Source organism: Xiphophorus maculatus, chromosome 20, assembly GCF_002775205.1.
Source record: "Xiphophorus maculatus strain JP 163 A chromosome 20, X_maculatus-5.0-male, whole genome shotgun sequence".
NCBI lineage: Eukaryota > Metazoa > Chordata > Actinopteri > Cyprinodontiformes > Poeciliidae > Xiphophorus > Xiphophorus maculatus.
Window position 1 is genome coordinate 6,150,307 of NC_036462.1, and position 27,897 is coordinate 6,178,203.

Genomic DNA, 27,897 nt, shown 5'->3' on the forward strand with positions numbered 1-27,897 from the left:
TAGACATTAATCATGATGTTAAAGGTAATTGTTCTCAGTTGTCTCTGCAGTTGGATCTGAGAAGACGATTAAATCAAAGCGTGGGTTAAAGTCATGTCAATATTTACAGTGTTACTGCAACATCTGCAGCTGGCAGTGAAGCTTTTTGTCCTATTTAAAGTCCAACTCACTGAATCTGTTAGTCTGGTTAGAAAATGGATTATTTAGTTTCTCTTCAGTCACAGTTTGACAGAAAAGGAGAATCGGATAAAAACCAGAGGCGATGGAAACAGAACGCACCAGTCACTTTTTACTGGACGTTATTCTGCAGCAGCGCCGTCTTCTCCCGACTTTGAGTTAATGAGACCATGCCCCGTTATAATAATGACATTTTTTCCAGATTATTTCACTTACAGCTAGAACTTTTTCATCAATATTAAGGAATTATTAACTTAAAATAAGCTCCCATATTTTTTTAAAAGTTACTTGTAAGTTAGTTTTGTCTGATTTCAGCAGTTCTATGATATTTGCTCTAGAAATCAGAAATACTTGGTGCATTTTGTGTTTTTGCAGTGTAATTCATTCACATCTAACCTCTCCTTCCTTCATCGGTTCTATAACACAAACTGACCACATTTATTGACTAAACTACATTTGTATAGAGAAAATCTCCCAGTTAGGCGTAATTAGATCCCAATCAGCTGATTTTCAAAGCAGCTTCCCGGCTAACTGCTCTCTGGTCGTTTCACATGACTGGGTTTCTCTGGAAGCAGCAGAACTGTTGACGTCTTCAGCATCATGAGGTTTCATAGCACATCTTCAGGAACACACACATCACAAGACATCCTACTGAGCCCTGAGTGGCGCTGACCGCGGTTACCTCAGATAAACCAGCAGCAGTCAGACCTCCTACATGTCCAGCTGACTGCCAGAACACGGTGCGCTAAATAATAAAACATAACTTAATGAAGCTTCGAGGCAGGTAAATTTTCCTCGAGGAATTTTAATAATCGATGTACTCAAGGGATCGTTTCAGCCCTAATCAGAAGACTGAAAATCAGGAGGCACTTCTTTCAGTCCTGGTGTATATACAGTATGTCACGTGATTTGTATAAAACAAAAATAAGACGTTTACAGCAACAAACCGGACCGGAGTCGGGTTGAGGCGGATTAAACTGGGCTGGTGTGATGGAGTTTTGTGTTCCTGTTTCTAGCAGCTGATGTCTGATGGATTCTGAACTATTATTAACTATTGACTCAGATCTCTGAGCAGAAGATGCTGCTGAGCAATCCGCCCGTGTTTGGTGGTTTATCAGGTTTTGTTTCAGACAGGAAGCAGGAGGAGGAAGGGGTTAATATCTGTCCAGGACTTCCTGTTGGCTCCAACCTGCTGCAGAAACAAACGCTCCAATTCTCTGCTTTCCACCCTGCAGCTGCAGTTCTCAGTTTGATTCCTGCAAAGCTGCTAGATTTAGATATTCAAATGTTGTGAAAATCTGCTCATTGTTCCAGCTCTATTGGAGCAAAGCTCTAGATGAAAACATCCCGGATAGAAGCTGATGGAGAATCTGTGGCGCAAAATAAAGATAAATCAGGAAACTAGAAGAGGAATCAGTGATTATAGGAGAGGTTTGATTAATAACCTCTGGATGACACAACCTTTAAATAAAATGTACATAAAAGCAAAAAAGAAATAATATAGTTTTCAGTAATAATTTTAGGTTTTGTTGAATCTTTGTGATCAGTTGCTCTGGTCAGGGTTTGCATTTTACTTCTGATCAAATATGTCACTTTCTTGTCATAATTAGCTGAATCTCATGTAGATTCAACGTAGATTACTACTGCAAAAGATTTAAGGCTGAAACAGTTGATCAATTATTGGAATAATCATTAACTAATTTAGTAATTGATTAACTGGAGTACACAGTTACACTTTCATCAGTAATTCAGCCAAAACTGTAGAAAATAAACGTTTTGCATTTAAGATCAAAAAGAACCTGCTTTGCCAGTGAGTCTGTTGTACCACAACTTCGCCTGGTTCACATTCTGTTAAACAAATCTATTAATCAGCTTTTGCATTCAGTTATTAATCAGTTAATAATAATTTCCTGATCAGCTCTTCTGACTCAGCAGAAAGCCTGAGTTTTTCTCACGTTGGAGGATTGTTTGCTACAAAAGATCAAATGTTCACTAAAGGAATGACGATGTCGACTTTTAGACAGTAAATTATTATTTAAAAAGGATTTAATTATTTGGATTTTTAATGTATTCTTAATGTTGCATCAAAATTGTAAATAGTTAAACGAAAAATCTGCAGAATGTTAGTTTTTTATCCAATCAATTAATCGTCATAATAGTTGATAAATCGTTGAATCGGTTGATTAATCATCATCATGGTTGGTTAATTGATTATTAGAATAATCATCAGCTGCAGTCCTGAATAGATTCAGAGCTTCTAGATGTTTTCTAGAAATGGTGATTTCAGAGCAAGCTCACCTCTGCTGCATGACACTGGGAAGCAGTCACTTTAATACACTGCTGTGGATCTGCTTAGCATTAGCATTAGCATGCTAATCCTCACGATGATAGAACTTGGTTTTAGTTTTAAAGTGAAACTCTGGGATTGTTGCAGGTGCCACCAAGGAGATCGGCTCAGCGCTCACCAGGATGTGCATGAGGCACCGCAGCATCGAATCCAAGCTCAAACTGTTCACCACGTAAGACACACACCCGCACGCACTCACTCATTCACACACACATACACACACACACACACACAGCAGGCGGGGAGGACGTGCTCCTGTGATGACACGTTTCATTTGGCCATGACAGCCAGACGCTGAATTACTCTCCTGACGTACGGCCACATGCAGCAGCCAGAGGGGGAGTGTGTGTGGGTGTGGGGGGTGCGCCATGTTTTCCATGCATTGGAAAGTGGGGACCGTTTTCCTGACATATTACACTGTGGGGACTCACTGGTCCTCACAATAAGATAAGATAGGATAAGATTTATTGTCATTGTCATCAACAGATTACAATGAGATTGAGATTTGCTCGACTCGAGTTAAGATGCAGGTTATGTATATATACATAATATGCAAAGATAAAGAAATAAGTAGTACAAAATGAGAAATAAATAGACATCAGAAGATGGTTGCAGCGCCTGGAGGTGTCGCAACAGAATTTACATTTATAACAAAGTGGTGTCAAGAGCAGAAGTTCTTATGCCTTTGAATTTAGTGCCATGATTGCCATCGGGTAAAAACTGTTTTTTAGGCGATTTGTCCTGGTTTTTATTGCTCTGTATCTCTTGCCTGATGGCAGCAGCTGGAAGAGACCATGGCCAGGGTGTGAAGAGTCATTTAAAATGTCCAAAACTTTCTTGTGGAGCCTGGAAGTGTAAATCTGCTCCATAGTGGGGAGGGGGAAGCCTATGGTTCTCTCTGCTGCCCTAACAACCCTCTGGAGCGCCTTCTTGTCCGCGGATGTGCTACTGCCATACCAGACACACAGACCGTACGTGAGCACACTCTCTATGGAGCAGTGATAGAAGGCCTGCAGCAGGTCTGAGGGGAGACGGTTCTTCTTGAGTATTCTCAGAAAGTACAGTCTCTGCTGTGCCTTCTTCAACAGCTCCTTGGTGTTGGTGCTCCAGGTTAGCTTGTCCTCCAACTCCATGCCCAGATCCTGAACACTGGGACCCTCTCCACACAGGTCCCACTGATGGTGAGAGGCTGGATGAAATGCTGCAGAAATTAATGGAAAGTTCCCACAAAGATAAAGAAACAAGAAGCCGTTTCAGCCTCTCTGTTGCAGCGTCACTCGTTTTTCACTGCGCTGCAAAAACAAAATCTTACCAAGTGTTTTTAGTTTTAGTTTCTTAGTACACTCGAAAAAAGACAAAACTAACTCCCAACTAACTCTTGAGCAAAATAAGAAAGCTTGTTTTCAGTAAATAATTCATGAATATTGATTTTAAAAAGCATGATTTCCACTGGCAATTTTTCGCTTGTAACATGGAAAAAAAAATTTGTTTGAAGTTGAAAAATCTGCCAGTGAAATTAGTTATTTTTATCAATACTCAATAATTATTTACTGAAAACAAGCTCCTATGTCTGAAAAGCTACTTGTTTGTTTTTTCTTATTTCCAGTGTAGTAAGATATTAGAAACTGCACAAAAAATACACATTTAACACAGAACATTTTCTAACAGAAGAGAGTAGGAGCGCAAATTAAGGCAAAATCGTGAAAACCGTTTAAGATTAAAAATGTTTGTAAATAATTTCTACCCAGAACTGCTCTAGTGGCACAGAGGAGTTCTGGTCCAAATTATGTAAAATAAAAGAGTAAAAAGCATAAAGAAGAGAACAGATCAGATCCGCATCGTTCAGTCGAGAAGTTTGACTTATTTCAGATATTTGCAGTAGAAAAGGTATAAAAATACTTGGTTGGATTTTGTTTTAGAGTGTGATTATTGCTGTTCAGATCAGCTTCGTCAGCCTGAAAGCTGGAATACTTTCACTTTGATCAGAACCGGACGGCCCAGTTCAACCATGACAGCCGGTAGTTTCACCCAGAAGGACCCGAGGAGCCCCGCCCACCCTGGTCCTGGTTTTGGTCTTGTTTCTGGTCCTGGTTCTTGTCCTGGTTCTGGTTCTGGTTCTGATCCTGCCCACTTTAATGATTTGTTAAATGTGATGAATCTTGTTAATCTACTCTTAGCTTTGCGTTTTAGCGAGAAGGTTTTTGCTGTCGCACAACGCTTCCGCTAACGGCTATGCTAATGATGCATGTATGCTAAGAGCTAGTTTTAGCTGTGCAGGTTGACATGAAGCGCCCAGAAAATAACAAACTGTCCAAAGTTTGGTAACATTTTAAGCTAAACCAAGACAACAACACAGCAGAGTTTAGAATTAGCTTTCTGCGTTAGCGTAAATGTTGCAGCAGCTGAACAGAAACCACCGGCCGCAGACATCGATCTCAGCCGTCGTTCATGTTTGTTTGCAAAATACGTTTAGGTAAATATGTGACAATTTGTCAGCTTACAGAAGACAAGGAACGAGGCTTTGGCTTTCCATGAACCAACTAATCACAGTAGCTGTCTGTCAAGGTGCTAGCTAACACACCGCTAGCTAACGTTAAAATAGCAGCGATGCAGCAGCTACTGTATCAGGTAAAGATAAAAGCAGAGCAAGATATTGATGACAGCAGACGAAACATTTATGACTTAAATCAGATTCTTGGAGTGAATATCTCAGGTCTGAAAGTATTTGTAGTCGTTAGTTTTATTTAGTTGGATCGTTTCAGAGGTGAAGCTGGAGATTTGACATGGTGTTGAATTTAAGCAATAAAATAAAAAATAATCATTAAATGAGTTGCTAAAGGTTTGAAAGGTGTAAGTAGTTTCTGCAGAGCCTGATGTTTATAGTTTTTGTCTGATTACTCGATTAATCACCTGCATAATTGATAGATTAGTTGATTACTAAAATAATCATTAGCTGCAGTTCCAATCAAGTTTCCTGCTGATCTTCATATATACATGTATAGATATTCATAAATGTATGAATGTAAGGATGATTGTGGCTCTAGTGTAAATATCTGAGTGGCCAGTTTCACTGGAAAAGTGCTAAAAGCTCAAATCATTTATTACTCTACCATGTATGTAATGTCGCTAAATGTCTTGTCGCTAGTTTTAAATGTAACAGAAATCTTTTTTGCTAGTGATTGTACAGTATTATTGCACCTTAGTAGGAAGATCAGGACTGTATGTCATTGAGCGCTCCTGTCATTAGAGACATTGTTGTGAATATATTTACGTTTTTTGTACGCGGTGTTGAGCCTAATCTGGTGCGGCAGGAAGCTGATGCCGGGTCTCTGCGTATTTTCAGAGCGCTGTCAGAAAGTCTCATTGTACCTCTGGAGTTAAAGATGGAGGAGTGGAAGAAAGCGGCGAGCCAGCTGGACAAAGACCATGCCAAAGGTAGGCCCCGCCCCCTGCCGCCGCACACAGCCAGTCCCCGCCCTCATTTACGACTTCCTGTTCCTGTTCAGAGTACAAGAAGGCCAGAGCCGACATCAAGAAGAAATCCTCAGACACCATCAAGCTGCAGAAGAAAGTGAAGAAAGGTGAGAAGCTGCTTTCCTGTCCGCTGAAAACCTCTGAAGGAGGAAACGAGCGGCTGCTAGCGGCTGCTAGCAGCTTTGGCACTGAGGCAGCAGATAAAATGGGGTGTTTGGTCACTTCTGTTACGCACTTTGAATGTCAGGCTTGTTCAGTTGATTGGAACCTGTCAATCAGTTCAGTGGGTTTGTGGCAATTTGTCCAGAAGTAAACAGTAAACATCCCTTACCTGGAGGACAATGTTTTTGTGTCTACCATGCGCTGCCGTCTGGCTAGATTTGATGATTGTTTGCTATTAAATGGTCATAGAGATTTGGTGGAAAATAATCAGAAGAAAATGTTTAAAGTTGTCAGTGGGGAACAAGCAGAAGGCAGCTTTACACAGAGCATTTAGATGGCGGAATGGACTTTATTCTATTTCTGGAAAAATGTAAAAGAGGATAAATGCCTGCAGCCGACCTGAGAACAGCTGAATACAGATCAACGGTATTAAAACACCGTGTTTGGATGAAGGTTTTGTCATCATTACATCGTTGGTGTGATGAACAGATGTCCAACCAGGTGACCCGTCAGCTCTTCAGTTCGCCAAACGGCACACGCGCGCACACAAAAAGTTCCTAAACCGGCGACCCGCCAGAACCGCACACGGTAAAAAGCTCTCAGAACTACGGGAGGATTCAAACTCCGCTTGTTCATTTTAAGCTTACAGAAAAAGCGCCAACATGCCAGATTTACAAAAGTCAACTGACCAATAACATTTAGGCTTTGTGCGGACCTCCAGGACTCACACAGACTCGCTACGTATAAGATGTTTTGACACAATAGATCTTTATTTTCTCCCACATGTTGTTAATAGTAAAGAGGGTTAGATAATGAAAAAAATTCAAAAATGATTTTTTTCTGTTTTACTGAAAGGAAAATCTGAAGGTACACACAGTGCGTACAGCTGCAGGCGCCCTGTGCTCAGATACTTATTACAAGTCCAAAATACGCACAATACAGCTACAGGATAGATAGATATGACAAAAATCACAACTGGTCAAATATTTGGAACATTAAAAAAATAATAATAAAATAGAAATCAAATATCCTCCAGCAATACCAGTTTAGAGCAGCAGGACAACCTAATGGTTCCAGTGCATCAGCAGCAGCAGCGCTATCTGGATGCTGTGGGTCTAAAACCAAAACCCAGCGCAGATTATATTTGCTGCATGTTCCACAAATTGTGCAGGAAAAAGATGTCAATATTTTTGCAATAAAAACAAAATAAAAAACACCATGAATAAACTTTAATGTGATTGTTATTTAGCGGACAAAAATGAATTTCAACAGCCAATAGAAACCTGAAAACCATCAGCAGCCATTGGTATTTATGGCTACTGATGGCTGACTGGCTTTTGGAAGAGCAAAGAGGAAAAATAAAATAATTCACCCGATTATTTTTCGACCTGAGCCAAAATGATCTGCTCTGGGCAAAGTGTGGGTGAGCATGTGGTCCGGACTTGTTAACGGAAATGGGCCCGATGTTTGTTTTTTTCATCCCAACGCCATTAGAAAGAAAGAAAACATCGTCAGTTCTATAAATGGTGACAAATACAGAAATCTCATTTCATTTTTAGGCAGAATTGGTTCAGACCTGGACCAGATCAGAGTCCAAACCTTTTTTCAGATGTCAGAGCGGTTCATGATCCCAACCCGACCCAAAGCTGCTGAAAACCTTAGGGTGACTGTTATGATCTGGAGCCTTAGATTAGATTTGGTCCAGATCTCAGAGCTGGAGGTTTTATCTGTATTTCTGTCTGCATAGAAACACAGAGAGATGTCAGTCACAGATTGTCAGAAATGTGTGCAGCCTGTGTAAATGTCTGGCGGGACCAGCAGGGCAGGGCCGTAAAGTGGGGGGGCCAGTGGCCCCCTGGACCCCCCCGTTCTGGCGCCTATGGTGGTGTTGCTCACCCTGAAGCGAAACCAGTGATACAGAGTCAAAGACAGAGCCAAACAGTCCAAACAAAGTCCGGCTTTATGATGCTAATAAACAAGTAATTGAATTCATTTTTAGATGAAATAAAAATTTTATTGTCCAAAAGTTAAAATCAGCATTCCTTTGATCATTTGTAGCAACGATGAATCTGCAGATAAAAATCCTTCAACATGAGAAAAGCTCAGGCTTTCTGCTGAGTCAGAGTAGAGCTGATCAGGAGATGATTATTGATTAGCTGATTAATAACTGGAGGAGATTAATAGATTAATTTTCAGAATGTGAACCAGGCGAAGGTAAAACTGAACCAGAGATTCACAGAAAGTTTTTTTTTATCTTCGATTTAAAATGTTCAGATTTTCTTGTTCAGTTTTCTTTGAATTTCTGCTCTGTGTTGATCTTTATTCTCCGTTAACGATTAATCAATTATTAAATTATTTCAGTAATCCGTTTATCTGATTGTTTAGATCAACGATGTTAAAACAGCTGCCTGTGTTGTAGAACATCAGCAGAGCCAGCCCAAGGCATAAGCAAGTTTGGCTGCTGCTAGGGCGTCTCCAATAAATGCCTGAATTAAATCACAGGCCTACCAGGTTGATTATTTGAGCTGAATTGATATTTTCTGCACAGAAACATTAAATATTTTAAACAGTTAAAACTAAAGGTTTGTGAAAGTAGAAAAATAATTGTTGCCATAGTTACAGTCTGATGCACAGATAAATCTCAGCAAATAACCAATTATTGGTTTAAGCTCTGCCCCCCTCCCAGATTATACCAAACCTGATGATGATGATAGATTATTATTGACTCTTCTTTAGGATCAGCAGGTCAGACATGAAGGAGAACCAGGAGCTGTACGGATCAGTAAAAACTGGTTTCTGCTGGTTATTGATGATCTGATCGATTGATTAACTGCTGGTTTCATCTCATTTCTCTTTTTGAAGCTGAAATTACCCAGATTTAAAGTCAGGCAGCGCTTTAATAAATGTTTCAAACTGCAACCAGCAGACAAAGTTTCAGATGTCAGTGCAGACTGAGCAGATGAAGCTGGATGTTGGTGGAGCCTGCCCCCTGCTGGCAGCATCTGAGTAACGCAGCGTCCATCTGCCCATATAATAACTTGGAGGCTTTAACTTGGTGCTTTGCAGAAAATGGATAAATAAACGTTATTATGTTTTGATTTCTAAAGCTGTTTGGAGCTGACTGTTATGTTGAAGCTTCAGCTCCTCAGGATGTTTCTGGAGGTTTCTGTGAGTCTGAACCCTTGGCTCTCTGGTCGCTCTGCAGGGAAGGGCGACGCTCGCGGCCAGCTGGACTGCGCCCTGCAGGACGTCAACACGCGCTACGTCGCGCTGGAGGAGACGGAGAAACGGGCTGTGTGCCGCGCCTTGGTGGAAGAACGATCTCGCTACTGCAGCTTTGTCAGCATGCTGAAGCCGGTCCTGGTCAGCGCTCCGCCGCCTCACTCACTGAAAAACACACACACCGACACTAATACACACTCTAAACCTCTGGAACACATTAAGTCTGGTCCTGGGTGTTTTCCTGTGTGTGTTCCTGTGTGTTGGGGTGTTCCTGTGTGTGTTCCTGCGTTTTCCTGTGTGTGTTCCTGTGTTTTCCTGTGTTTTCCTGTGTGTGTTCTTGTGTGTTGGGGTGTTCCTGTGTGTGTTCCTGTGTTTTCCTGTGTGTTTTCCTGTGTGTTCCTGTGTGTTCCTGTGTTTTCCTGTGTGTTTTCCTGTGTGTGTTCTTGTGTTTTTCTGTGTGTGTTTGTTATGTGCTTCGGGCACATTATAATTATTTTTGCTTATATTTTTCTTTTAGATTATTATGTACTGACTTTAGTTGAATGGCTTTTGTTTAATATACTTTGGAGTTTGGATAATTCCTTTTTGTAATTAACTTGGTCTCGTTAATTTGTGGTGCTGTTGGACCGCCTATAAATAGGCTGGGTTCCGGCATGTTTGGGTCGGCCCTACCGCCCTTCCGCTCGCTCCGCCACCACCGAGGATGCGTCCTGACGCGGTGCGCGCACGTCCCCAGTAGCTGTCGGCCGCAGCTGACGTCTCCAGCCTACTATGCGGTATTTTTGTTAGCCTTTGTTTGTTTGCCGTTTTTCGTTGTGATTTTGGCCTGGTGGGACCGGTCGTCCTGTTTTCGATTCTTTCTTTGCAGTAAATTCTTTTTTGCTATAGTCCGGTACTAGCAGGGGCTTCGATGGCCCTGTGTAGGGTTGGCCCCCTGCTCTACCGTTTTGTTCTTTTTGATCGGCTCAAAAGGTCCAACTTTCTGTTAATACTTTCGGGATTTTTGCTTTTCCTTTTTTTTTGGGACACAGGGAACTGGGGATGTTTAATTATGTCTCTTTTCTCCACAGAAAATTAAAGTAGCTGAACCAAAAGAAAAGCTCAAGAGAATTTTGAAATAAATTTTTAAAATGTTTTATTTTTTGAACCCTCAGTTTTGCCTATGTGTCCTCAAATATGTTGTGCCCTTGTTGGACGTAACAGTGTTCCTGTGTGTGTTCCTGTGTTTTGTCCCTCAGGACCATGAGATCAACATGCTGGGCGAAGTGACCCACCTGCAGACCATCCTGGAGGACCTGAGCGTTCTGACGGCTGAACCTACCAAGCTGCCGGCCGCCAGCGAACAGGTCGCCTGTCCCGCTCCGTTTCCGTTTCTCAAAGAAAACAGATTTTTACTGTTCCTAGATTCAAGCTAGGACGGGGCAATTAGCCAGTTTTACTGATTGAGTTTTAAAGTTTTTGTTAAATCTGGACTTAATTTCCCTCCCTGGGTTTCCATAGTTCAGAGTGATGTCATCACCCAGGACGACCATTTTGTTTGACAGGCTGTGATTTTTTATTATAATTATGAGAGTAAGGTCATAATATTACAAAATACAAACATATTACGGTTTTAACGTCATCAGAATAAAGTTGCAATAGTAGGAAAATAAAGTAGAAAAAAAGGAATGTTGAACATTTAGTGAATGTAAAGAATAAATTTCGTCTCTTGAAGTTGTTTTTCTTCTCTTCAGGTGATTTTGGATCTGAAAGGTTCGGACTTTAACTATACCTACCAGACCCCTCCCGGTTCCCCTGGCAACATGTCCAGGAAGAGCAGCATCAGCAGGTAAAGCCTCACCTTTACAATCAACTATGTAGTTATTTATTGTTACACATTAGTTATTTATTATTAAATATTAGTTATTTATTATTACATGGCAGTTATTTAATATTCAGGGTCACGTTAACTGAATATTTTCCGTATTTGACTGTTTGTTTTTTTCAATGACCTGAAAATTTAAAGCCCGTCTGTCATTTTGACAGGTTATAGTTAACACCCTTCACTGGAGCTCATGGCCAGACATAGCAGTGTTTCTATAATGTCCTCAGCCCCCCCTGCATGTTTTATGTGTTTCCCTTCTGCCACACCTGGACTCAATCTGTGGGTGACTAACAGCCTTCTGCAGTGTTGATGGCTGCAGAAGAGGTCATACAAACATTTGGATCAGCTGTTCTGGAATAGAGGCTCATCTAAAGCATGCAGAGCAGGACTGAGGACTGGACCTGAGAAGCACTACAGTATAGACTTTACTCAAAGAGTTCATCTCAGAGGCAACTAAAATCCTTTCTGAATATCATCTCATGGACTCTGAACTAAATGCGTCTTTCTGACCGGGAGCTGACCGCGTGTTGAAGAGTTACGGACCGGACGCTTTGGAGCTTCTGGTTAGGAAACTTTTGGTTGACATGACGCGTTTAATTCCAGACCAGAGAAAACTAAAGAGAATGTTATGTTAATCCATTTATAGTCTAAACAGAGGAGCAGTCTGCTGCACAACCAATGCGGACGTGGCTCTGCCGCTGCGGAGAATTAAACTGAACTCACCCAGCGGTTTTAACAAATGGAGCTAAAGACATTACCCACCTGCACCCAGAAGGAGAGCGGTGCTCAGGAGCGCAGCAGACGTAACATCTCTCCGTTTCGGAGAAGCGAAACTACGTAAAAAGATTCTGGTAAAAACGCACGCCAGGACCGCGCACAGGATACAAAACTCGCAGAGTTCAATTGATCGGTTTGGATCATACCTACCATCCAGCTGACCGATGAACCAGCACAGATTTCTCTCCAGATTCGACCAGAAGGAATTTGTGAGGCTGAGCGTTCAGACCGCAGCAGGTGAAGTGCTGCTAATTGAAGTTTAATCGTTTAATTTCATTTATTATAAGTTATTGGGGCCACAGTCAGTGGTTTGTGTCACTACAGAGAAAAAGGTAGATGCATTTATCTGCTTTATGTGTGATGATCTGGATTCAGGTTCAACTGGGTAAATATTAACTAAAGCGCATAAAAATGCGGTTAATAGCCGATGTTGATATGATTATAATTTGACAAGTAAAAATAGAATATGACCGATTTTTTTTATTCTGTCTGTCAAAATGACGAACAGTTTGTTTCCAATCACATTTCTGTTATTATTACAGTAGTTATTATTACATTTTAGATATTTATTATTACATGTTAGTTATTTATTATTACACGTTAGATATTATTATTACACAATAGTTATTTATTATTACACGTTAGATATTTATTATTACAAATTAGATATTATTACACAGTGGTTATTTACTATTACACGGTTGTTATTTGTTATTACACATTAGATATTATTATTACACGTTGGTTATTTATTATTACACGTTAGATATTTATTATTACATGTTGACATGCAGGTACAACTGTTGTTGTTCTGAATGTTTTCTGTCTTGTTGCAGTTACCAGTCAGGGTCGGTGAGGCACGTTCCCTCGTTGGACTCCATCAGCTGCGCTGTGGATGGCGTTCACCTGCAGGTAGCAAACAGCAGAAGAAGAATCATTCATTCATTTTACTGAGCTCTGAATGGAGGCGAGACTTTTAACCTTTTGTCCGTTTAGAGTCCAGGACTCACCTGTATGACGAAACTTTATGTAAATTAATTAATGGATTTACTGTGATCCCACTCTGATGTGGGGAACTAATGTTTAAACGTCCTGTTCTGGCTGGAAGGAGCTAACGCTGCAGCAAGAAAAGTTTAAAGGTTTCATGATTAGCTGTAATTATCGATAGTCATTATCTTACTGATGTAAGAACAATAAAAATACTGTAGGCTGCTTAGTCTTTATGAATGTAAGTAAAGTATCACATAAATGTGACTGTGTTAAAGCAGAAATGCATTCTGGGTAGATGCGTATGCTAGGAGCTCATTAAAAATCACTTTGGTTAGCTGCAATGAGGCTGACTACTGATGTTACTTCATATAACCCCAACCCTAAAACCCAAAATGTTCCCTTAGCTAGCAACTCTGCCCCCTTTTGGCTGTTCAGCAAACTGCAGGGACGGTAATTTTAACCTAAACTAATTCTACTTCCATTCCCTGCATGGAATTTCGAAATAAGAGCCTTTCAGGTGTGGTTTCTCCTGTGTAGCCTGCCGCCCCTTACCCGCTGTACGGCTGTGATGAAGGTGGGCGGTCCCTCAGCGAGGGCAACTCCCCCTCCTGCCTGAATCGCCATGGCAACCACATCCCTGTCACCAGCTACAGGCGGCGTGGCGCTCAGAGCCGCCGGGTTAGCCGCCTAGACATGAGCGCCGTGAGGATTACAGTTAGTACCAACATCATGACATCATCATGACCCCTCCATATTTCATGACCCCCCCCATAGTACCTCATCATGTTGGTTGACCTCGATTTCCTGTTGGTCGCCTTGACTTCCTGTTGGTCGCCTTGACTTCCTGTTGGTGACCTTGACTTCCTGTTGGTGACCTTGACTTCCTGTTGGTTGCCTTTAGACCTATCCATCCAGCATCCAACCAGCATCCACCCAGCATCTAACCAGCATCCAACCCAAACATGATGTTGTTTCTGACAGTAGGTTCTGGTTCTGGTTCTGACCCGGTTTTCTGACCCGTTGTGTGTGTCAGGAAGCAGTGGTTACCACCCAGCCACCTGCAGGGAGCGCAGAAAATGGCCTGCTGGCCCCACCCCACGGCGCCTACATCCATCAGCACGGCGAGCGAGCCAGAGCCATGTCAGCGTCTGGGAAGGTAACCAATCGATCACCAATAATATTATTTTTATTATTTGACCAATCGATCCGATGTGTAGCCTCTTCAAAATAATCTGAATGAATCAGTTTCCATCCAGGACCAAGCAGCTCACCATGGAGGAGAAATGAAAGCTGGAGAACAACAAACTGCAGTAAAACCGAATCATCTGAATATTAAGCTGACTCCGTCCTCTCCTCCCTGCAGTCGTGCTCGGCGCGGGATCAGCTGGCTTTGACGTTGGGTGCGTTGAATTCGGACGCCCCGAGGAGCAGCAGGGACTCTCTGCACTGTTCGAGCGGCTACAGCACCCAGACCACCACGCCGTCCTGCTCCGAGGACACCATCCACACGCACAGTGAGTCCAGAGACGCAGCGCAGCCTGCACCTGACACCTGAACGCTGGGTTCAGCTGCTGCAGCTGAACGCTTCCTGTTTCCTTGGTGAACTTCCTTCCCTCTCTTCTGGCTATGAGGACAGATGCTCGTCTCTAGGTTACGTCTTCTCTCATTTCCTGTCTGCTCTGAGGATCGAAATCATTTCAGGAATAAAATAATAATTTTCTGGTTTCAGGTCAGTTAGAATCAAAATAATTATTTCTGTTTGCTAAAACTGGGTTTAATTTGATCAGGAAGGTGATTTATCTTATCAGCATTATTTTAATGTAATGAATATTTATCATTCCTAATGGCTCAGTGACGTATTGGTCTGTTATTAACACTAAGCTTATATTTGATTCATTAATGTCACTGGGGGATATTTTATAAAATTAATGTTCTCAGTGTTTAGGGCAGCGTTGGGCAACTCCAGGCCTGGAGGGCCTAAAAGTCTCCTGCAACTTTTAGATGTGTCTCTACTTCAACACACCTGAGTAAAATAATGAGGTCATTAGCAGGACTCTGGAGAACTTGACTGCACTTAGGAGGTGATTCAGCTGTTGGATTCAAGTGTGTTGGACCAGGGAGACATTTAAGAGTTGCAAGACACCGGCCCTCCAGGACCAGGACGGCCCACCCCTGTTTTAGGGTGTTAGAAAAACATTTCAAAACATAATTATTTTATTTTAGTTTGCCTTGTTCCTGCAGTAGAAGGCAGAATATAATAAAACATTAACTGTAAATTATACCATATAATCGTAAATATTTTAGTTAATCTGTTTCAAGAGAAGAGAAGGGGGCGTGACCTGTAGCTGTTGGGGGCGTGGCCTGTCTGATGGGGCGTGGCCTGTCTGATGGGGCGTGACCTGTAGCTGCCGGGGCGTGGCCAGCAGCAGTTTATTGAAAGTGACAGCGATTCTTCAGCGGCTGAACTGGCAGAACTGATCAGACTGAAATTGATTATCTAACAATAATTTTAGATCAAATATTTAATTAATATGTTTTGACTAGGCCATGGACCATCCTAAGCTGTGCTAGGAAGCATGATGGGAACAGCTTGAATATTTCTCTCTGTCTGTTTTGTTGTCTGCAGCCGACTACGAGTCGATCTCTCTCCACGGAGACGCTGACTCCGCCCCCTTCCACCAGCTGTACGGCAGCCGCTCCGACCTGGACAAGTCCTCCACCCTCCCCAGGAACTCGGACCTGCGCTTCCAGTTCAGAGACTTGGCCCATTCCAAGCGGCCGACCTCCACCGTCAGCCTGCTGGCCGACGGTGAGCCGAGTAGCGGCGGCCATCAGCACGCCGTTCACACTGCCACCATCCGCCGCAAGCCGTCCTCCAAGCTGGCGTATCGCCGCGGCACCATCAGCGGCGGCGTGCCCATCCCTATCAGCACGCCGCAGGTCCCGCTGTGGGCCGGCGACGACGGCGTGTTTAGGGCGCCCCCCGCTGGCGGCTTGGGCCACAGCATGCTGTGCACCTCCACCCAGAGCCTCGTCTCCCTGCCTTCCTCCTCCTCCTCCTCCTCGCCGTACTACCAGTTCGTTCCGGGTCACATGCCCGTCCCCGCCGTGCCACCTCTGCCACCAGGGGGCGGCAGCATCAGGCAGCAGCAGCAAAGGCTGCAGCTGCAGCAGCAACAGCTGCAGCAACAGAACCAGCAACAACAGTTTCAGCAACAAAATCAACTGCAGCAACATGCACAGCTGCAGCAACAGAGCCAACAGCTGCAACACAATCAGCTGCAGCAACCGCAGCAACATAACGAGAAACATGCACAGCTGCAGCAACAGAGCCAACAGCTGCAGTTGCAGCTTCAAAACCTGCATCTCCATAATCAGCAGCTGCAGCATCAGCAGCAGTACTGCCCAGCTGCAGCAATCCCACCGCCCGTCTCCAACCAGCAGGACGCTGCAGGCGCCGACATGCTGACGCTCATCAGGAAGGTGAAGCTGAAAAGAACCCTGACCAACGACCGCTCGGCCCCTATGCTGCCGCCGCCGCCACCGGGCCTCTGAGGCTGCAGCAGCATCACGCAGCATCGTGCCACGACGGCTCCTCTTCCTCTGACAGAGGTCCATGTTCGCGTTCTGACCTGCAGCTCGGTTCAGACTCCCGTTTCCATAGTTACTGCAAAACAAACCGTTCGGGTCGCGGATCCCTTGTTGGGCCGGGTGCGTTTGATTCGTTGCCTGCAGACTTCCAGCTGGGCGGGGCTTAACAAGCTCCTCTGTTTCATAGTTGGTCCTGCTGTGACGTATAGTTGGTACCGGACCGGGTCACAGGTCCGATTCCCCCCCAGCTAAAACCAGACTGTTTCCATGGAAACAACTAAATTTGTTAATGAAGACGAATGTTGGCTTCACTGTAAACAATCAGAAGGTTCCAAGCAGGATGGAAGTTCTGCTGTTAGCCTGTTAGCGTAGCGGTTAGCATAGCGGTTAGCATAGCTGGCTATGATGAGCAGCTCCAACACGACAGGAAGGCAGATTCTGACCTGATTTATCTCGTATTCCTGAGAAAATAGTTTTTTAAAATCCAAAACTGAATTCTTGTAGATAATTCAGAGAAATATTTTACTCTGTAAAGGTTATTTTGTTAAATTAAGATAATAATGTACCAAAAACATGTTTTGGGTTTAATTTTTGTTTAATTATTCATGTTTTTTAAATGCTCCAAACATTTTTAGACTAGATGTTTGGTTTTATTCTTAAAAGTTAAAATATGCAAACATTTAGTTTATTTTCCCTCAGTTTCTTTGCAGAACTGATTGACTCTTTAATGTTGATTCAATCGTCTTAAACTCATTTAATATTAAATCAAGTGAATTAATGAGATTCTGCGCTGGAAGGAGGAGCTATTCAGTTATTAAAGTCAGAAACAGTTGAGTAAATAAAAAGCTTTTAATTTTATTTATTCCAGATTTAAATGATTTATCTGCAGAGTTTGGTTGGGCTGAAAAAGCTGGTTCTGTTTTCACCCTGGCCCGGTTTCATTAAAGTGGAGCAGCAGATTTCCGAACATTGGAGGTTTTTTAGTTTTAGTTTTCTTCCTCAGTTGTTAAAGTTTACAGAAATAAATCAGGACGTTTTTGCTGAACGTCTTGATTTTATTATGCAAACATTTTATTTGGTAAACTTTCCAAACTGATTTGTGTTTTGCATCGCAGCTTTTCTGATCAGCTGATTGGCTGTTTGGACCCGACTCTTTCCTGTGAATATTGGAGCTTCTGTTCCTAGAAGAGATTTTTGTACAAAAATATTTCAGTTGATTTGATGTTTTGCCGCTCAGCTTTAAGGAGGAAACCTGATTGGACTGAACGCAGGAGGTGGACCCGTCTGGTTCTGTTTGGGATCAAGAACAATAATAATAATAATGAGAATAATGACAGCTGTCTTTAGTGTTTACTTTGATCCGTTTCTACTAAAACTGGAACTTCCAACGTTTGTTTTGGGTAAAGCTGCAATAAAAACTTGTCCAGAATTTTGCCTCCAGTGTTTATCAGGAAATCTGGTTATTATTATTATTGCAGGTTTACTTCGGTTTCATGACGTTTTTAAACTGGAAAACATTTCCTCTGACTTTTATCTGAAACGTTGGATCATTTTGTTTTGTTTTGCTCTGAAAGTTCAGTTGTTTCATATAAACTCCAGCAGGAGAAAAGTCTAACTTTTGGATCTGAAACTAAATGTTCAACTTATTTTGTGGAGAAAAGGGTAAAGTGATTTCCAGACCAGCTTCTCTGAAACCCAGAACTTTGTGCCTGAAACACGTCGAGAGAAAATTCAGAAAAACTTCATTTATAGGAAAGCTTGCAATGCAGCCAGCGACCACAGAGGGCGCTCGTTGGTTCAGTGAACTGGCTCTTAACCAGTTCAGACTGGTTAAAATGACTTGTTTCATGTTCATAGTTCAGCCCTAGATGTTTTTGAAAAGTTCCACCTTGAACCAGTTCGTTCATTCATTCATTCGAGAATCGTATTGATTAGGACCTGATCGGCATATTGATTAGGACCTGATCGGCGTATTGATTAGGACCTGATCGGCATATTGATTAGGACCTGATCGGCGTATTGATTAGGACCTGATCGGCATATTGATTAGGACCTGATCGGCGTATTGATTAGGACCTGATCGGCATATTGATTAGGACCTGATCGGCGTATTGATTAGGACCTGATCGGCGTATTGATTAGGATCCCATCGGGCCCGATTTTCTGCTGTCATTCCTAAATTCAGTTTCATCAACAGAAAAGGGAAATTACACGACAACATTTTTAATTCCATGTAAATATTTGGGCTGATTTTAATTTTGCTGTTTTGGTCAATAATTAATAATTATTGATAACATTTATATCTAATTTATTTCCCTTTTAACACCATAATAAACATTTCTGTTGTGCTTCCATTAAGCGCTTCTTCGTCATGGTCACAGATTAATCAACTGCTGATAATCAATAAATGAAATGACTCACTGGAGCTCATCATCAGGAAGTGTGAAGGGTTCAGTTTGATCAGCTGGGGTCAAAGGTCACACTGAATGTTTTAATGTCACCGCGTGATGGGATCAAATGATCCCTTTTCATCATCATCATGATGACTCGGCAGGAAGTGGATCTTCAGTCACAGGGTTAGGGTATCACAGCTGCAGTTCCTGCTGTGCTCCAGCAGGGGGCGCAGCAGACCGGCTGCTGAGTGTTTCAGCCTTCACGACCTGGAAGCTCAAACTTTCTGTTCTTTATATCTGCTGCTGATGGAGAAGGAACATTTTATTTCTAAATTTTTAAACATAAAAATAATTAATGTTCCAAAACTGGTTTGTCAGAAATACATCCTTTAAATAAAACATTATTGTTCTTATTTAAATTATCTTTTTTTGTCAGATTGTTCTGAAATATTCTGAAGGTTTTAGTTAATTTTGTTGTGAATTCAGACTCTGGAATCTTTCATGTGAGTTTCTACATTTGGTGATAAATAATCTATTATTTTCTGATAATAAATGAGAAACCCCTTACTGGGATCTGATGAGTCCTGTTGACCTCAGGATGACCCCTCCTTCTCTTTCTTACATTTTCTCACTAAAGTTTAATATCTGAACCATGAGTCAGCACTTTGCTGTTCTTCCCAGGTGACTCAGCGCCTCTCCCCTCCCCCACCTGTTGACTCAGAGATCAAACTGCATCCCTGAGGATGATGACGAGGCGCTGCAGCTGATTGGCTCTTCAGGCCGGCTCGGCTGTGACATCACTTTGGACCGGAACACTGAGTCCAGTGATTGTGTGCATCATAAGGCGTCTTCAGGCTGCGCTTTGTCTGCCTGGGGTGACCTTACCAGGGGCATGAAGCCCCAGACAGCAGAGTTCCTAGGATCGTGGAGAGGAGCAGGAGATCGACAGGCAGATCGCTGCACTGCTCTCGATTTACCAGTCGATCTACGTTCCCACCCTCATCTGTGGTCTTTTTGGGTCGAGACCGAAGGAACGAGATCGCGGATACAAGCGGCCGGAATGAGTTTTCTCCGCAGGGTGTCTGGGCTCTCTAGAGAGAGAAGCTCGGCCATCAGGGAGGGACTCAGAGTAGAGCCGCTGCTCCTTCACGTCGAGAGGAGCCAGTTGAGGGGCATCTGGTCAGGATGGGAGGAGTCCAGAGGGACGATGTTCCTCTGCTGGGAACGCCTGGAGGAGCCGGACCAGGAGGCTGGGAGGGAAGTCTGCTGACCCCGGCAGAGGAAGATGGACGGACAAATGGTTCAACAATGAAACATTTTACAATATCAGATACAGAAATGAAGAAGTTCTGTTATTTTGGATAACAGAAAATGAAAATAGATTTTTATTCAGTTTTATTGATCAGATCAGTGGTGATCTGATCAAATAAACCTTTACGCAATTAATAAAACAAGATCCACCTGACACGAATGTCAAAACATAAAATTAGATGATAAATAAAAATGAATCACTGCAGCAATTAAGTACATTTTGTTTTCAATATGTGATTTTAGTTTGAATTATAATAAGAAATAATGAAAACAAACTTACCAGTGAGGAGAAATAAATTTAAGTTTTTTTGTAATAAGACTAACGGCCGTTAAGATCACCATGTGACGTCATTGTCCATATTGAGGGGAGGAGCCAGACAATTTATTCAAAAACAGAAAGAGCACATTCCCATTAATATCTAAACTTCTCTCTTTCAATGGAGATTGATTTCATATTCTTGTTATTTTAATACATTTCAAACCAAATCTAAACAGGAAATATCTCGTCTTATCTTTCTTTGATCTTCTACTGAAGAGAGCCAATCACCAAGCAGAGACCAAACAAGGCGGGTCGGAACCAGAACCTTCCAGGACATCAGAGATGAACAACTCGGGTTATTTCTGGCTGCACAGCTGAGATATTTATGAACATGAAGATAACTAATAATATATAAGGCAGTGAACACGGAGACCTGCGTCAGAAATAAACCGCTGCGTCATTTCACAGACTCGTCCTTTAAATTTAGCATCACTCTGCTGCAGGAAGCCCTGCCTTTCACAATAAGAGCATGTTGAAATATGAAATATTTGTTTCAGGAAGTATTTAGAGAAAGGAACCAGAACCACCTGTGATTTCTCCAGAACTCTGTGTGGATTATCTTTGCTGCAGCTGGACGCAAAAGTAAAGAAGGAAATATGGTAAAGATTCGTTACTAAAAATCAATTTGTGCCTAAAATAAATGTTTGACATCATCTCCACAGGATGCAGCTGGAAATAAATCATTCAGTCGGTTCGGATCATTCAGACGAGTCCAAACTAAACTCAAATGTTCGGTTTCTGTTCTTCTGCGAGCGTATCGTCCCAAAGCCACACTGCCTCCTACAGGCCAGACTGCGTCATTTCCGGTGCTATGTTACTGAATGAGTTTTCAATCTCCTGATGTGTAAACGAAAATGTTTCTGAAAACGTTGTCATGGAAACCGGGCCATAACTTCGTCTGACCCAAATGTTCCAGTGAAAGTTAAAACGGACCTTTTTGTTGGGTTTGTTCTGTACATTTACATGAAACCACCGAATGTTTCCTCTGAAACGGCCCAGTTTGAAAACGGGGTTCCCCCTTCAGATACGGTTCCCCCATCAGATACGGTTCCCCCATCAGGTACGGTTCCCCCATCAGATACGGTTCCCTCAGCTGCTCTTCAGCGCCCAGGTGGTAAAATAAACACCTGCTTGTTCAGCGCTCTTGTCTAGGGAACGGAATTACGCATTACCACAAGGTAGGACGGATTTACGGGTAGCACAGATAAACAGAACACCTGGACTCGGCCTGTTCAGCGGGAACGAGCAGAAACTCGTTGCCAGGGAAACCAACCCGCTGAACTTCTGTTCCTCTCCGCTGATTGGCTGGCCGATGCCGCTAAACCCGCCAAAACGTTGTGCAGCCAATGAGGAGAGCGGAGGGCGGGGCTTGAGTAAGCAGCTGGGAGAGAGAAACACTGTAAAAAATAACAGCAGGAGGGAGAGGGAGGCGACGCTCAGCTGATTCTCTGGTCCAACAGCAGCCCAATGACGTCATTACGTGACTCAGGTGTGTTGAAGTAGAGACGTGTCTAAAAGCTGCAGGACTCCAGGTTCCCTTCTGGGACAGATGGATAATATCAAAGAGTCAAAAACTACCAGATGTTTTTCATCTGGTTTCTGGTTGCAGAAGCTGCAAAGCAGCAGCACAGAGGAAGATTCTGCACAGAATCATTAAATCTGCCCAGAGGAACATTGGCTGCTCTCTAGGACTCCACCGGTCCGGTCCGGTCTGGTCCGGTTCGGTCCGGTCCGGTCCGGCTGCCTCAGGACAACCAGGAGCGACTTGTCACAGCTGGACGCCATCAGCTCCAAGCATACTGCCAGGTATCACCTGCTTTCATTGTAATGCATGTCATTTTATTGCATAGTTCCTATAATGATAATAAAGTTTATTATTATTATTATTATTGTTATTATTTTATCTCTGTTAAGTCAACAATATTTTAATATTTATAAAGCTGCAGGCATTTTATAATCTTGTTTTAAGCTAAATAATCTGCCAGTAGTTCATTTTATCATTAGTCAGTAAATATTTACTGAAAACAAACATACTGGTAGTTTAGTTTTAATTCAGGTGAAGTCAGATATATTCACTAGAAACTCAATAAAAATAGTTGGTGTTTTGTTTTGTGTTTTTGCAGCATTTCCAGACCGAGCTGCTCGTCCAGAGAAGAGCTTCTGCTGTGACCTCTCTATCACCGTTCCTTGCTGACCTTTGACACCGACTCTGTGTTTGTGTCTGCAGCCTGAGAGACGGTTGAGTCTGAAACACAGAAGATCAGCTGAACAGGTGAGGCTTCGCTCCACCGCAGGTCTTGATGCTCGTTTCTTGTGTTTTGCTAAAATGTGCTATTTTTTCTTCGTTGTCGTTCCTACTGCTAATTAAATTTGATGAAAGATGATTTGAAGAAGAATTCAGTGTGAAACGTTTTCACTCCGAAAGCGAAGAATGTAGCCGCCACCCAGCAGCGCTCTGTTTAGGCAGTAAAGATGGCCGCCACCATCACTGGATGGGTTTTGCTGAGAGCAGCATTATGGTCAGCAGACGAAAGAAGCTGATAGAAAGCTAACAGCTAACAGCAACGGCCTTTAGTGGATCTGCAGCTTCTGACCCGGTTCTGTTTGGATGTTGGACCAAACAGAACCGAGTTGTGATGCGTTCACTGACTGCTTCATCACTTCATCAGATTTACCGTCTGGCTTCTTCTGCTGCTGAATTGTGACGCATGTCGGCTGAAACGTGACGTTCAGCTTGCTGACGTCTGGAAACGATGGGATTTAGTTTAGTTGGAAGCGGCGGGCCGCAAGCTGGCGCAGTCGATAGCGGTGTGGCCTGGCAGCACGAAGGTCCGGGGTTTGATTCCTCCCTCAGTCCAGGTTGACGGGTCTCTAAGTTCTCCTTGTCTGGATGGTTGTTTGTGTCTCTATGTTGTCCTGCGATGGACTGGAGACCTGTGCAGGTGACCCCACCTCTCGCCCTTTGACCTCTGAAGGTAGACAGCAGCACCCTCTGGACCCCGATAAGGATGAAGACGACGGATCTGGAAGAGGATCAGATTTGTTTTTTATTTTGTGTGAAATGACGGGAGGAACGTCGACTGATTCTAGAAAACTGCTGCTAAAAAGCAGCTCAGCATTTTTTACAGTGTGCAGTAAAAATCAGATCTGCTGAAGTTCATCCAAGAATCACTTCCTGTAGCGAGAAAGGCTTTCATTCAGAACCACGCTCCCAGGGAGAACCGGAACCCACCCGGTCCGGTCCGGTTCAGGTCGGTTCCGGTTTGTAAGGAGCTTGAAATCCTGGAAAAGGCCTGGATTTCATTGAAGTGTTTTCAAGGTTTGGAAAATTCTTGATTTCAGTGTAAGGTCCTTGAAAATTCTTGATTTTCAAACTGCAGTTAAGTAATAAAGTTTAATGTAAAGTTTGATTAAAAGCTTAATATTATTTACAGACATTTACATTTTGTACATATTTCATATTTTTTCTTCCTCGCTGCCTGGAGTTAAATCTGAAGTTTAAAAAAATGTCAAAGAATTATTAATAACAGTAAATGTTCATGAAATAGTGAACTGAAACTTTCTTTTGAGTTCATTTGTATTGTTTTAATTTATGAGCTGAATGTTCCTGCAGCTCTCCTGTTGTCGCCTGGTTCACGCGCTGGCCTCAGTGGCCGGGTTTCTCCGGATCGGCCGTTTCCTCCTGAAACACGGTGGACTGACCGCCGACCGAAACGCAGCGTCTGAAGAGAAAGTGACGAATGAGAGTCGAGTATTTGAGGATTTTTCCAGGAAGAATCTCCCTGCAGACGAATCTCTGCTCACATGGCTGGTCGTTATTCTCAATTCAAAGACTATATAAAGACAAAATATTTTCAATTCAGAAATTCTTTTTGCATCTAAATTATTGAATAAGTATCTAATGGAATAATAATAGAAACATTTTCATCTGTTAGAGTCTGTGTAATGAATTAAGTGACACTAACAGGTTGAAGTGATGTTAACCAGTAATTGCTGATGGAGACGAACGCTGTGGTTTCCACATCTTTCATCCCCATAAACATGGACTATTCAGACTGGGAAACGTGTTGCACAAAGAGAAACACGGTGTTTGTGTGTCCAGCTGGCCCGCAGCATGACTCCCTGCTCTGAGCTGCTTTTCAGCCAGAAACTCTCAGATTATTTAGAGAAGCTGCGTTAACTCGTCTTCATGAATGCTTATCATGATAAATATTGATATTTATCTGGAGTTGTGCTCCAGTTCGTTGAGAAATGATGAAATATCAATTGCTAATTTGAAGCAAACTTTTAAAATGTGATGAAAAGTAAAATGGGAATTAGACGGATTTCCATCTGCTGGCACAAACCTGACCAGAGACTTCCTGTTTCCGTTTAACGGTTAGTGGGGATTTGGGCTGGTTAGCGTTTAGCGGGGATCTGTGCCGGTTAGCGGTTAGCGGGGATCTGGGTTAGCGGTTAGCGGGGATCTGGGCTGATTAGCGTTTAGCGGGGATCTGTGCCGGTTAGCGGTTAGCGGGGATCTGGGTTAGCGGTTAGCGGGGATCTGGGCTGATTAGCGTTTAGCGGGGATCTGTGCCGGTTAGCGGTTAGCGGGGATCTGGGTTAGCGGTTAGCGGGGATCTGGGCTGATTAGCGTTTAGCGGGGATCTGTGCCGGTTAGCGGTTAGCGGGGATCTGGGTTAGCGGTTAGCGGGGATCTGGGCTGATTAGCGTTTAGCGGGGATCTGTGCCGGTTAGCGGTTAGCGGGGATCTGGGTTAGCGGTTAGCGGCTAGGAAGGATCCAGCTCTAGATCTGATGCAAACGAGTCGCCTGAAGCAACACAAACAACAGGAAAGTTTCACCTGTCCGGTTCGGCCGCTTGGGGAAAACCCGGATAAAAAACTGATTTGTTTTCCTTTAACTGCAATCAGCCGGAAATCATCTCCCTGCTAATAATTTGCATGATTTATAACACTGTTTCAATATTTTCCCTTCAGGACATATTTGCATAAAACATTTCCATATCAAACGTTTTTTATTTGCTTTCAAATCAACCGATCTGAAACTGAACGCTGCAAAATACAAAATCTTACCAAATAGTTTTGTGTTGTTTCCAGTGCAAATCTTGCTCGAAAGTTACTTGTAGTTAGTTTTATCTTACAGTAATAAAATATTTACCATAAACTAAACAGAAATACTTGATAAAATTTTGTGTTTTTGCAGTGAAAATATTTGATTTTCATATAGAAACAGTCTAAAGTTAGAGAATGAAGGAGAGAAAAAGACAGTAATGGATGTAAAATGTCCAAATAAGGACTTCCTGTCGGCTGCAGCTGCTGGTCCTGAGATAAGATGTCCGTTTGCCTGTTTGCTCAGCGAAGCCGATCGCTTTGAGGCTTATCGCTACCCATCAATCATTCACAACGCTCCGGATTACACAGGAAGCTGGATTCAGGCGCGGGGGTCACATCCTGCCGCCGTGTGGTTCTGGTTCTGATGAATGTTTTCACACCCTGCCGCAGACTTTAATGGTTTTACTGGGATTTTATGTGAAACATCATAAACTGGTGGTGGCTTTCATTTTATGTCAAATAAAAATCCAAACGAGGCGTCAGGAATCTGAGTTTATCCTTTGGAGTTGATTTCCTCCAGCCTGGAAACATTCACACTGCAAAAACACAAAATCTTACCACTTAATTTAGTCAATTTTCTACTGCAAATGTCTCAGTTCACCTAAAATAAAACAATCGAACTTCAGAGTAACTTTTCACAAACTTAAGTCAATAATTCTCAAATATTGACAAAGTTTTCTTCCTATGGCAGAAATAATCCCATTAGATTATTCCACTAATAAAATGGGAAAATGTGACAAAAATGATTTTTTGTTTTACAGTGTAAACCTCTCAGCTGCCTTTTTGTTTTACAAGTTAAAACTTTTCCTCCCCTCCCCGACCTGTTGCTGGTTCCAGCATGATGAACCTTCGTAGCCTGGGACTCGGATCAAACGGGTCGTAGTTAAGCTGAATTGAAGCCACACTTTTCAGAATTTTATTGACATAAGTTTGGATTTGGTTCTGACCCGGTTCTGGTTCTGGTGTGATGAGGGTGTGAAAACGTTGCAGAGAGAATTTATCTGATGTCTGGCGCTGAAGTGGGTCAGGTTTGCTTCGTGCTTCCAGAGTGGCTCCTGTAGACCGCCACGCTTCAGGCACTGGTTCTGGTTCTGGTGGTTCTGGTTCTGATTCTGCTGACGTCCTGCTGTGACCCGGAAGAGAAACTAATAAAACAGATTCAGGTTTTAAGTGGGTAGAAAAACCGTGAATGAATGAATAATTGAATGGATGGATGGATGAATGAATGAATGAATGAATGAATGAATGAATGAATGAATGGTCATCCAGCTGATAGTATCAATCAAAGCTTCACTGGAAATAAAAAAAAGAATCAAATTAAAATTCATCAGAAATAAGAAACTTTAAGAAATGATGAAATAATTTTATTGTTTATCAGGTTTTGTTTTCGATCTGATGGAGTTTCTGCAAATCTCCGGTTTTTATTCCAGGAATTTAAGTTTGGGAAGATAAAAAATGCTTTGTAATATTTTGTGTTTTTGCAGTGCACTGTCCTGATTGTAATTCAGATCATATTTTATTCACCAAATTATTGTTTGAACATTTTGTGCACAAATTGTTTGAAGAAACTCTCATGTTGACTGGCCGCCTGCGTTCTGTGGTTTCCTGTTACGCCGCGTGGTGATGCGTGTGGTGATGCGTGTGGTGATGCGTGTGGTGATGCGTGTGGCGCCGCATGGTGGCGCTGCGTGGTGATGCGCGTGGCGCCGCGCGCTCTGCTCTAGTTTCTCTCCTCCTGTGTGAACGGGTGACTCATGTTTCTTTACAACCCGCCTCTCTGCTATTCATTAACGTTTGTTTCCGTGGCGGCGGATCAGAGCGGACCTGATCGGACCTGACCGGGTCTGGACCGAGTCCAGAACAATCCGTCACGCCTCGCCGCTCCTGAACTCTGAGCTCATCTACAATGAGGTGAAAGGTCAAAGTTCACTGGGAGGATGGAGGCAATCGTCCAGCAGAGCTGAATTCTTCAGGTTTGATCTGAATATAGGCGAGCTGCGACCTTTAACCTCTGAACAAAGAGAGTGCAAGCAGTGCCGATGAATTTCTTCCTTCCTTTGACTGAAAGTTAAAGCAGAAACTTCCTCTCAGCTGTTCCAGATGTTCTTCCTCTTTCCTTTCACAGTTTAAAGAAATCGGACAGAAAACCTGCAGTCG

The 27,897-nt window shown here is 42.8% G+C and overlaps 1 protein-coding gene and 1 long non-coding RNA gene across 5 annotated transcripts in view; both read left to right on the forward strand.

Moving 5' to 3' along the window:
• Nucleotides 1-17,192, forward strand: part of LOC102222905 (MTSS1-like protein) — a 31,675-nt gene extending 14,483 nt beyond the window's left edge. Inside the window, exons 4-14 of one of the 2 annotated variants that reach the window (XM_023325000.1) lie at nucleotides 2,612-2,696; nucleotides 5,868-5,959; nucleotides 6,031-6,105; nucleotides 9,366-9,523; nucleotides 10,621-10,728; nucleotides 11,116-11,210; nucleotides 12,860-12,935; nucleotides 13,551-13,727; nucleotides 14,047-14,169; nucleotides 14,377-14,527; nucleotides 15,640-17,192. In XM_023325000.1, the coding sequence (XP_023180768.1) occupies nucleotides 2,612-2,696; nucleotides 5,868-5,959; nucleotides 6,031-6,105; nucleotides 9,366-9,523; nucleotides 10,621-10,728; nucleotides 11,116-11,210; nucleotides 12,860-12,935; nucleotides 13,551-13,727; nucleotides 14,047-14,169; nucleotides 14,377-14,527; nucleotides 15,640-16,568 (2,069 nt within the window). In that variant the 3' untranslated portion in view covers nucleotides 16,569-17,192. The remainder of the gene's footprint in view (nucleotides 1-2,611; nucleotides 2,697-5,867; nucleotides 5,960-6,030; nucleotides 6,106-9,365; nucleotides 9,524-10,620; nucleotides 10,729-11,115; nucleotides 11,211-12,859; nucleotides 12,936-13,550; nucleotides 13,728-14,046; nucleotides 14,170-14,376; nucleotides 14,528-15,639) is intronic. The other variant, XM_023325002.1, reaches the window with a different exon arrangement.
• Nucleotides 17,193-22,137: 4,945 nt separating this feature from the next.
• LOC111612349 overlaps nucleotides 22,138-27,897 on the forward strand; it is a 28,927-nt gene continuing 23,167 nt past the window's right edge. For 2 of the 3 annotated variants that reach the window (XR_002754573.1, XR_002754572.1), the window contains exons 1-2: nucleotides 22,138-22,433; nucleotides 22,751-22,899. This is a non-coding gene — a long non-coding RNA (uncharacterized LOC111612349). Of the gene's footprint in view, nucleotides 22,434-22,750; nucleotides 22,900-24,240; nucleotides 26,864-27,897 lie in introns of those variants that run through there. The other variant, XR_002754574.1, reaches the window with a different exon arrangement.